General features: G+C 40.6%; 1 protein-coding gene across 1 annotated transcript in view; it reads right to left on the bottom strand.

Moving 5' to 3' along the window:
* The window catches only part of crybg2 (crystallin beta-gamma domain containing 2), a 48,115-nt gene extending 36,136 nt beyond the window's left edge, over positions 1-11,979 (bottom strand). Inside the window, exons 1-2 of the mRNA XM_084378528.1 lie at positions 11,580-11,979; positions 2,451-2,556 (exon numbers count right to left, since the gene is read on the bottom strand). Coding sequence (XP_084234654.1) covers positions 2,451-2,556; positions 11,580-11,776 — 303 coding nt within the window. The 5' untranslated portion in view covers positions 11,777-11,979. The remainder of the gene's footprint in view (positions 1-2,450; positions 2,557-11,579) is intronic.
* Positions 11,980-12,308: the final 329 nt, after the last annotated feature.

Genomic DNA, 12,308 nt, shown 5'->3' with positions numbered 1-12,308 from the left:
TTTAAATGTAATTTGATGCCAGTGCTTTTGTTATTTTTCTCAAATAAAAATGTAAATGTGTGCCTTTTACTTGCAACAGAGTACTTCTACGCTGCGGTACTTTTACTTCAGTACAAGATCTGAGCACATCTTCCACTTATGTTGCGGACATAAAGTATGCAACAACCACGAGTGACTGTGAACAGACTGTGTTGTGTGTTATTGTTTGACATATGGTTCCCTCTAGAGGGGACGTATGTCAACTGTCTGTCTCTGGGTGCAACTCAATTGACTGAATAATGAATAACGGTGATTAAATAATACCAATGGGTAAATATGATTGTGTTTATTTGCATGGTACATATTAAAGTTATCTGTGAACGTGTGCTTGTGAGCGTGAGGGTGGTCATAATTATGTAAAACAGACCCTGAAGGGGATTCCACAAACCAAAGGTGGAATGCAAAACGTAGTTGTTAAGTCACCTAATTGGGGGCCACTTTACTCATCTTTGACAAGCAATATTTGGCCCCCAACAATAATCTCGTTCAGACAAGTTTCCGGCATCTTCCTTAGAACGCTGAAAGAAAACACACAGGCCTGAAAAACATCGTGTCACAATTAGTCTTATCATCCAAACTAATCCATCTATGAGGACCCTGAGTGTCAGTCTGTCATTCCACCTCCGTCACTGTTTGCATGTGAAACACCTGAGGGGCAAAATCAAACTGAGAATTTAAATTCAAAGCTGCTGCTATCATGTGTTTGACTTTTGTTTCGCCACAGGGGCTAAAATCAAGTTTAAACCGAATATCATCCTCCCGGACAGCAGAGCAAGAGAAGACAACGTTTTCAGAGGTTTGAATGTTTTCATCAAGATCAGGAGCATCAGACTCAGTTTGGTTTATGGGCTTACACTGGTTATTATGTTATTTATGTCATTATGAATGAATAACAAACGCTGTTGTCCCGAGACGATGGGATAACCCTTTAGCTCTCAAGAAGACAAACTTTGTTTATAAAAATAATAACATGTTTGACTCATGACAGTACAGAAATAGTCTTAAAACATTTGAACCCAGGCTGTTTAAACAGAATCAAACTGACAACCTACTTAACTAATAAGAATAAAAAGGTGCATTTTTTTCCAACACTTTTGTATAATCTTTCTTTTTCAATTGTGAAAACTCATAAACAAAAAAAAGAAAAATACAGTCTGACCTGCTTTGTAAAAGTCTGGCCGCTTGGCACTTCGCTTGGTTTCAAATCTGGCCCTCTGAAGAAATCCTGAATCCTGAATGAACGGTAGAATAAATGCTTGACAATAGCATGACCCCCAGTGGGCAAATCTAGAATTGCAGCACATTTTACTGAAAAACTGGAATAATTTACTTCTTTTTCACACTTTAAAAAAGTCATAGAGCGGGGTCGGATTGGACCCTCTGGCGGGCTGGTTCTGCATGTTTGACACCCCAGAGTAAAAAGTTTGGCTCGTCCTAAATTCAATGTTTTTGTCTCAAAACATTCTCGATCAGTCAAATCAGGTGATAATTACAGAGCATATAGTGCCGTAAAAATGCTTACAGACAGATATTCTACATTCAGACTCTGTATTACAGGAATCACTTCAGCTGTGGCATCAATATGAACTGATGAGGAAACTGGCAACTATTTTCTATAAAGGGGGTCACTTCAGGGCAGGGCAGAGCATAGGCTTTAAAACTGGCTGCTAGTCCGGCAATAAGTCATCATCTTTTGTCTGTCGAGCTGACATCTTTATATTACTAATAATCATGGCCATAATGGCGTAATCAAGGCATTTACTTTATTAATGAGTTATAATCCCTGCTGTGACTAAACTCATTTCACGTGATGGTCTTACGTGCCGAGGCGTTCCCAGGTGTGTGTATGTGCAACTGTAGGACACTGTCTGCTTTACTCTGAAAACTAAAGGCAATCTTTTTTAAACAAATGTATGAATACTCAGATTCCACTAAACTGGACTAAACCAGGTTCAACTACAAGTAAACTACTTTTTCACATATGCTGTAGTACATCCCAAGACCTGCAAACTGACTTAATGTGTAAAATGTGTCAAACTGGTGGAGTTACCCTTTAACGCGATCCAGTCAAAACTCTTTCCGGCTTGACTGCACCATCGGAAATAACCTAAATGGTGAGAATACCGTCTGCAGTGAAGCAGGGCCAGCCCTTTAGAAGAGAAAGTCTGTCCCCGACTGAGAGAGCGATGAAAGCCAAACCATCGGTCAGTCAAGTGTTAGACTTCAAAATGAATGGGTGTGAACAGTCCTCAATTATGTCCTCAGGATGCTTTTAAAGCGAGCCGCAGACAGTCCTCAATTACACCCTCAGCAGCACATCCTCTATACGCGGTGCAGCCGCACACCAGGGTTTGATCTTGTTTAATAACCACCTGTGAAGAGAGATCGACAGTGTAAACACATTGACTGACCTTTGACCTGGGCGCGGTGGCGTAGAGAGAAGACCTCTTGTTGATGGAGGCGATGTTGCCGGCCAAGGCCTCTCCATTCTCGGCAGCGTTACTGGGCTCAACAGCGCTGAGGGGCACAAAGTGTAACGTATGAAAGAAGTAGAGTCTCCAGCGACTGAATCCATTTGAAAATACATCAGATAGAATTGGTTAGCGAGTTAATAAACCGTACATTTGAACTACTCTAGATGAACAAAATGGGATTCCTGAGACAAATCAAACTCTGAATTCAGAGATCTTTGTCCCACGTGCAGCACATTACTCAGCGGCGATGAGGCGGTGCATGAGGAATATCATACAGATATGTCATCCAGTAGGTGCAGTATAATCCGTGCTTTTAAAAAGAGGGAAAATATGCTGCTAAGCAAAATAAAACCGTGAATCACTGCTGAGGGAATGTCGAGCAGAACCGGCTAAGCAGAAAGGGACTTTGTGTTTCTTAGAACAGCGTTCCATCTTAAGTATGACTTTTGTGTAGAACAAAGGATAATTATGTCATCGGGACATTATTGGTGAACAGACATCCTGTGTTGGGACTGCATTTACTGTGAGTCAAAGCAAGAAACTGGCAGCCTTGGTAAGATTATCGACTACATTTTTGTCCGCTTGTGAAACAACAGGCTTTTGGGCCCTGATGCTTCGGCGTCAGCGTGAGGCTGCAGGGGCTTCAGAGTCAACAGAGAGGCTCCATCAATAATCATAAGGTGTCAACACATCAGACAAATTACAAAGGTCTCTTTATACACACACACAAAGGCTTTTTTCCTTTGCACAACTGGATGCAAAACAGGAAGCGACATGACAAGCAAACATGAGTCGCAGCGCCGCGGTTTATGGACCACTGTCACTTCAGAAGCCAACACACAACAAACATGCACGACATTTCATCTGTTGTTGTGCAGGTAGGAACTTGACCTTCCTCTGTAGCCATAAAGGTGACAACTGATTCAACTTTCCCATGTTAAACGCCTCAAGCATCTTCAACGGTTGGAAGCTGACACTTGTATAATAAGGCAGGCTCACAAATCTAAAAGACAGACGTACACAAACACTTTTTCTAACTAAAAAGCTACAAAATGTTGTGTATTTGTCCACCGTGGCTGCCAACCAGTCACTCAAGTTAATAACCAGTACAGTGTGAGACATAAAAGCCGTTTTGTGGTCAGAAAAGATGTCCCGAGATAATAAAAGGATGAGTCATATCTTTGTCCTGAGGCGATGTTCCATTTACATGTCAACACAACCATAATACTCGGAAACACACAAAGCCTTTCTCTCTGTAAACCAACAACACCTGTCCTTCAGAGAAAAACGGAATCCGAAGAATATCTTGATCTGGATGAAGTTCAACAGGATGTAACCGAGGGATGAAAGAGCCGTCTGTACGATCTCTGGCTGGGCAATAAAATGTGAGAATGTTTGCATAAGACTACGACTGAGAGAGACAGACAGAGGCCAGAGGGAGCTGAAGTGAGGGCGACAGCAGTGAAACGTTTTAAAGACATTTGCATCTTTATCTACAAACTGACGGACACTGGCTACAGCAGAGCCACATCTGATGCATGCAGATGCACTGAAGTAGCCAAAGCTTCGGTCGACTTCGGAGGCAGTTCATCATACATCATTATCAAGCTATGACACTAGATATCATCTGATTTTGGATGTCTTTATATCATGTTATGGCATAAGTGCCGTCTTAACCTGCTGTTAAAGGCTGACTTTCAGTAAAGTGATATCATTTTCTGAACTTACCAGACTGTTCTACTTGTTCTAAATCTTTATCCGCCTAGTCATAGTCACATTTATCACATTTTCATTGTGTTAATATTTGGTGAAAGTACCAATAGTCATCCCTAAATACTGTCACAATAATGATATGTAAGTCTGACAGAGCGAATCTGATGAAGCTACATGCAAAATGCTGTTAATAAAATATATCCGGGTGTGCGCTGGACTGTTGATTTTATTTCTTTTATCTACAGTGACATGGAAGTATTTGGTCAAAACTATCGTGTTTTTAATTTTCTTGCCTGGTCCCAGCATTCTTGAAGTCATCAGCATCATGTATCATAAACGTGAAGTCAGCAGCCAGTTATCCTAGCTTAGCATTAAGATCAGAAACAGGGGCAAACAGCTAACCTCCTACTGTCCAAAAGTAACAAAATCCACCTAGCAGCACCTCTGAAGCTCAGTGACAAACACATTAATTCTTGTTAATTTATCAGTACATAAACATACGTGAACCTAAGTTAGCTAGCTAGTCATGCAACTGCAATGGAGTTTGTTTATAGCTTAACGTTAGCTTTTTACTTCTAGCAATTATCATTTACGCAAAAGTCATTTAAGTGACATTTATTTGGGAACATTATCATGCTATCATAAACTTGTTTTCAAAAATAATCCAGAAAAATCTAACAATATTTTTGTTGAATGAACCGTAGTGGTGCCAACTTCCAAGTTAGCCTACAAAAACACGTCAGCGCTGCAGCAGAGCCTTCTGCCAACCGAGCCGGCTAAGGCCCAGTTAACTTTAATTAGGATAAATTAATTGAAACTTGAAGCTCTTTTAGACTTTCCAAATTTTTTTGGACTGAATGTTTTTTTTGGGCCCCAGTGCATCACATAACGATGTAATTACACGGTTTGGCCACTATGAAAACTGGCTTCAAAGCCTGGAGCCCTAACTGGGGTCTTGGTTTCCATATTCAAGCGTGTGAGACATGCATAAACAGGACTTAAGGATCCCAGGAAAATCAGCTGTAGCCTTGTATGAGCTAATGGGAACCAACAAACAATAAATCTAAAGGTGGATGACACATGGGATAACAACTTCTACAGTTACAGTCTGTTTAGTACGACTACCTAGCCATTACAAGTTTTCGAGTAAATGTTTAAGTTTATTTGAATTGCTCTGCGCACCCTGTTATTATTTTACGTGCAACAGTTAGCTGACGCTGGGGTCATGGTGCTGCTTTCACCGTCACTCTCTGTTGTCGATCATAAAAGATCGTCATGTCTGGCAGCTGTGGGAAGACACCCTGCAGCAACGGCTGATGACAGTTAACTGCTCCTGAACTCTGAACTCACAAACAAGGGCATGTGAAGACTGAACAAAAATGTAAAGGCGTCAGTTACTCCGCAACTGCTTCACGTCAGATGCTGCCATGCACAAAAGCGACACATGAATTCCAATATAATGGCAATAAGTGACTAAAAAGAGTTTGCAGAGATAAAAGCGGTCCCTCCACTGAACAAGGGTTCATCTGCATCTTTTGTCTTACTGAGATCTTATCATGTAAGCGAGGCATTTCTAGTCTGCGCTGTCACTTGGAATCAATACTCCTATTTAAGCAAGAAGAATAGACTGAATGGATCAGACAAAAAATTAACTTGACAGCAGTGTTATCAATTTACAACTTGAAGCCAACCATTGATTTTAATGACAAAGCTATCTTTAACTACTGCTATTTAATCTGGTCCGTCGATAATGTCCACACAATGGTGAAGAAAAGCAAAATGCCATCTGAGGATGAATTGCAGACGTATATTTCCCATGAGACAAAAACAACTGATATAAGCTTATTGCAGATATATCCATATAAATGTAAAAACATTGTAGCAATATGTGTTTGTCATCAATGAGCGATGGTAAGTTAATTTTACTACTATAAAATGTCCTGCTTCGTCAATCTGTCTCACACAAACTACATTTGTATCCGTCTCAACAGCAAATATGTGCAGAAGGAAACGTTATGTTGACCAGATTAGGTTTTCTATTTCCGCTTCTACTGACCACAGCATCATTTGACTCTTTAATGGTTACGTTTAGGTACTTGGTTCAGGTTAGGGAGAGACAATGCTCTGGTTTAACATAGAAACCTGAATCAAGAGACATGATGCAATTGTTAACCGAAGCCACAGTCTTTCCTCCGACAGTAACCCAAGTGTTCTTGTTGTCAAAACCTAACCACAGACAAACACAGACAATATGTCATGTCATAGTGCTGTGCTTTGTACAGCTGCCATCCATCCTGATAAATGTATAAACTCCATTCACTCAAAAACAACATTGCCTAGGAACTTAATCCAGGCATGGATTACACTTGACAGCACAACATAATAAAGGAAACAATGTCATGTAATATATAAACCTAACGTACAGGAGACAGGCTTGGCTTAGTGTATATCTTGGTCACAATTAACCCTTTACAGAAATATTTGTTTACGCTAATAAATTCACTCTATTAAGACTCGACAGTAAAACTCTCCTGCACCTTTATAACATTACTGAGCTCAAAAAGGACAGTTTTTTGAAAGATGGGATCAAAATCTATGCAGCAGAACCAGAGATATTGTCTTTTTTCCCCCCATGCATCCTTCTTCGCTAAACCATGACTCCTACGTTACCCATAATGCATCTTGCCGACAGTTGGGTGTGGAGATTCAAATGTCTTCTACTATGTAACGGCTAATGTAGCATCAAGCTGCTTGTCACAAGCAGTCATGAGGAGCAGACAGAAGTCTGGAAACTTCACTTTCACTTTCTTTTTTATCTCTACTCAGAGATTCTTTTCATTTTCAAATGAATAATACAATTCTGTCCATATCTGACAAATTGCCCCTTTAAACATATAAAATGAAAAATGTTTGCATATTCATATATTTGGGAATTTTTACTGAACGAGAGGGAGTAGGCGCCATTTTAAGGATTAAATAAGGTTAGAGAATTTGTATGTATGCCTCAATACATCTGCAGAGGGGATATTTAAATAAACCAGCTTTAGCATGAGATCTTTTAACTCATGCAACAATATAAAAGCCGTTAAAAGATACAGGGTAACGTCATACTTCTAAGGCCTCTGTTTACACATCCACTGACAGGGTTGGCAAGGTGTGTGTGTGTGTGTGTGTGTGTGTGTGAGACTTTCAGTAACCACAGTGTTAACCTGCTTACACTTCCTACGAGAAAAAGGACAACAGGTTCCGTGATACAGTGACTCACTTTCGACTCAATTGTTCTGAATTATGTCAGACATTTAAACACAGTGGAGCTGAGACGTCTAACCTTCCACTGTGACTAAGATGTTGCCGAGCTAAATGCACCGGCACAATGCTGGGTCGTGTGTGGCAATTGTGTGCAATTGATTAGTAGGTCCACGACTGTGCAGGAGGCATGTGGAGCGGCTGGTTTCTCAACAGCACCTCTATTAATCCACAGGTCGACTCAAGGAGCCCGACAATCCTTTCCAGATACTAAAACCTTGGGTGTGTCAAATACGTCCATCATGACTTTGACATCCCCCTTGAACTGTATGAAATGCTGCAGAGTCGAAACAAACTAAATAACTTGAAGATGTATTTCTTAGACCCTGAAATCCTCAAGTCTTTGTCAGATAAAATCCTGGACAAGGATTAAAACCTAATCCGTAACTAACAACAAAAACAGATTTAGTCTATGTCTGGATTTAACTCTGATCTGGGACATTCATCTACAATGTCAACAATTAAAGAATGTATTCATATAACACATAATAGAAAAATTCATCTAATATCAAAAAACTAATATAGCATCTCACTTAACGGAGGGATTGTGGACGGGATGACACATTATTCTTTTAATTCTGTTTTGATTGACTGTACCTTTGACCTGGAATGTTATATGAACAAGAACTCTGTTGCTCCTTATTATTTATTTTTCTAACTGGATGTGTATCCTCCATGCACTGTTAGGTTTTACCCTTGTGTAACCTCAGTGTGCAGCTCTTGTGTGCTAAGGCGGTTCTCGCCGTGTCAGCTCATCATTCATTTTTTTTTTTTTTTTTTCCTGTGCAAACACAAGATGTAACTCTCTGTCTGGTCCACACAACCACACAAAGCACATGATTATATCGTCATGGCATGTGACCTGTATAAACACACGCCGCCTCACCTGTTTGTTTGTGCACACACCTCTGCTTATATACGGCACGTTTATTAAAGAGAGTGCTGTGCCGTTTGAAACTTTTCAGACCGAAGTTGAAAGTTACAAACTTAATATTTTTAGTGTTCTATGTGTATTTCCTGCATGTTTGTCGCTGCCTAAATGCCTAACATTTCATTATCTCGGCCAAGGGAGTTATCCTTTCACCGGTGTCTGTTTGTTTTTTTTGGTTAGCAGGGTTGCACAATAAATACTGAACACGTTTACACGAAACTCGGATGTAGGATGGGTCTCGGCCCAGAATAGATCCCTTTAACTTTTGGCGAGGATCCAAAAAAAGGGACAGGGAGTCATTAACATTGCGAGAAAAGACATTTAGGTGGCCTTTGTTTGGGAAGAAAATGACACAAGAGTGTCCTTTTATGCTAGATAAAACATGATGAAGTGCCCTATAGGGTGCCCTTCCAGTAGACAAATCTTCTCTACAAATATATCACAACTTCCTGCGCGGTGGTGCCCTTTTTATTTGTTTCACCCCTGCCCCTCAAACATCCCGAGTCCGCCACTGCTGGTATCTATGAGTGAGTAAAATAGGGGGCTGTTGGGCCTTGTTGGATGTATCTAGGTTCTAGTTTACCATGTCACTGTCTTGCCTGGGTGAGGTTGCACTTGATTATTATACCCACATCCCCGCACGGTAATGAGTTTACTCAAGGTAACGGTGTGTTTATTTTAGTCGCTTGTTGTTATAAGTTCCAGGAAAACATGAAATGATGGGTGAGGTAAGGACGTCGAGGAACGTGACTGAACACATCATGGATAAACGTATGAAGCGTTACCTCATCCCTGAACATTTTTATTTACAATGGTGATTGTTTAAAGGTGCAGTACGAAGAACTGGCACCTTTTCGAATTCATACTCAAAACAAATATGGCGCGTATCCCCGGAATCCCCGCTAACTGCTGCCTATACTGTAGATACCTTTAGCTAGCTAGCTCAGTTAGCCATGCAGCCAGTTATACGTTATATGTTGTCGTGTGGCAAGCACAAGAGCTTTTAAATTACATATTGTGTGTTTACAATTTCTGCTCAGTTATGGCTTTGCAAAGCTACAGTAGGTGTATTGGCTTCATCAGCACAGTCCACAGATAGTCGTTCATGACCTAAAGCAGCATGAAGAGCTGGTCTATCAACACTTTGGATTCCTACTCTTGTTTGGACCGTACCGAGCTGATCACAAATATTTATTGGTAGCAATTCAGAAACACTGATCTTTGTTTAAGGGATCATAATCTTAAGCCGGTCGTATGTTTGTCTAGCTTGTCAAGCAGCCTGTATTGTTTACAAGCGGGCATATCACAGTTGGACAGATGGTGTTTCCAGCTCTGTTTTAGGGAAATGACTTTATGGCTCAGCCGGATGATTAACTGCTAAATTTCAGGGATCACTGGTTGTATCTCTCATCTTCGTTTGTGTGGATCCTATTTTTTTTTATTGAAGACAAAATAAAAAAGAAAAGAAAACGGTAACAGAAATGAACAGAAATGCAGCATCAGACAGCCTCTTCTTTATCACTTTGTGTCTTGCTATGTTTGTTTTTTTGCCATTTAATACTGCCAGTACAAATGATCTTCATGGTTGGTTGAGCTGCCAAATAATCATTTGGTCTTATAAATAGTAAAAAAATATTCAATTTTATTTTCCCAAAGTGGCTTATTTTGCCCAACTAAACAGTGCAGAAGCCAAAGACATTCACTTTAATATCATAAACGACTAAGAAAAACAGAAAATATTAATATTAACCTGTTCTTATCCCTGGAAATGTATGAAAAAAAGTAAAGTATATCAAACTATTCAAAGCTGTTGTTGAACCATTTGGAGCACAGTCATGGTTGTGGGCTCTTTTGAAAGCTTATAAGCTGATTTGTTTTCCGAAGCTGTCAAAAGCTCTGTAAGTGCCTCTGGCATTGATCTATAGGAGTTTGAACACACTGAATTATTTATCTATTGCTCTCTCCTAAATTTTTGATTGCGAAAAATAAGCCTGCAGATGACCTGCAACTGCCCCTATTAGCTGGAAAATACAATATGTCCACATCATATGGTTTTACAGGGTACAATTTCGAATTAGATGACAATATCACTTACAATTGAGTCTTAAACTGTGTTTTTCTTGGGAAATTTACAAGCGCTTGGCAAAGAAATGTGATGCTGTGACATCAAAACACCTCTGTTCTAGAGTAACAGGGGCAGACACACATTAAGGTTCTTTATTTCCTTATTTACACAAACTTTGTGGATACAAAATAGTCAAAACGAGAGAGTAGGTGGGAAAAAAACAGCCGATTCAAAGAGCAAAACGCATAAAGAAGCTACAGCCAGAGAATATGATGATAAAAATAGTTACTACTAGTTTTATTTATCCACTGATCAACTGAGTGAATAACTGAAACACTGTTGCCAGTTTTCAAGTCAATAAACAGAATTATCGCTGCTCCCCTCGAATCAGAAAAGACACGAAACATTTCCTCATGTATTTCTTCTTCGACCAAAAAAAATATGATGCAGCAGCCAAAAACTGCTGCAATATCTTTGTTTGCAAAACTTTGTGAAACTGTTCAGAAGCCGTTTCACTGCACGTCCCTGAAGGCTGTTTTGCGCGGTTGCATAATGATTGAGAGGACTGACTTATTTTATGGATTTCACAGCCTCCTTTCAACAGTCCTGTCTAGACAGAGCTGTCGCTGCTGACTTTAAATATTACTATCAACTGAATTATCTTCAAATAAAGGAAATTGATTTGGCATGCTGCAGGAAATAACTTTTATTTGTTTTTTTAGTTACCATTAACCTCACTAAACAGTCTGTAGCTGCTGGATATCTCATGATGGGATCTGGGTCACAAGAGCACAGATGCTCTCATGCAGAAGTAAGAATCTTTGTGTCAAAGTGATACCAAAACATCAGTATGGATAACTTCACAGCTGATGGGTGAGTGACGTTTAAAGCAATAAATCAGGAGCACCTGGAGGCAACATGAGGTATTCAACACTGCAGGCTGTTTACAGCTTTTTATCTGGAGCTGCTCCATGTTGCTGCTGCTCCATATGAAGCCATATGACACAGATGCATGAAAACAGCTACTGAGAGGAGGATTGTTGGAGCATACCTGGCCACCTGCTGGCTCTCAGCAGCCGGCTTCTCCGAGGCAGAGCTGCTCTTCGACTTTGTCTTGAACTTCAGGAACTTGAACTTCTTCTTCTCTCCCACGTTCTTGTCCACATCCTTCTCCGCCGGAGCGCTCAGGTTGGCTTCGCTCCGGGAGAACAAACTTTTCAGAGACTTTCTGGGTGAGCTCTTCGCCATCTCTGGCCGGCCGACGTCACCGAGGTCAGAGGAGGACTTGCGGGTCTTCAGGTGAGTCGACTGTTCTCCTCCCGCTGGTTATCCGGTCATTAAGAGTCGAGGGGTGGGAAAAACAGACACCGCACCGCAGGATGGCTCCTGGTGACAGATGTCAGCTGCTCCTGCTGCTGCAGAGCTCAGGTGTGGCGACACGCCCCTGAGGAGCACCACCCAGAGCAGGCAGCCTCCCAGTGACACAGACCGACTGTTGGTCCACCACCTTAAAGGGGCACTGTGTGGTTTTGGAGAAGAAAGTCAAACTCCGACTTTTAATATTTACAACAATGAGATAGCAATAGAAACTTATTTTTTTCCATCACTGAATAAACAAGATGTTCTCAGAGGAAAATAAGGTGGAAAGCTGGAAAGGTGGCAGGGTCCGCCACATATAAACAAAGTAAAACGGGATTAAATTGTGTTGTTATTTCGTCAGTTTGTTTATTCAGTTTAAAACAAAGAGTTTGTTTATTTAGGCATTAAAAACTAGTTGATG

The sequence above is a fragment of the Pagrus pagrus genome, assembly GCF_965226575.1.
Source record: "Pagrus pagrus genome assembly, chromosome: 17".
NCBI lineage: Eukaryota > Metazoa > Chordata > Actinopteri > Spariformes > Sparidae > Pagrus > Pagrus pagrus.
The sequence above is the reverse complement of the archived record's forward strand: the minus strand, read 5'-3'. Positions and strand labels throughout refer to the sequence as shown.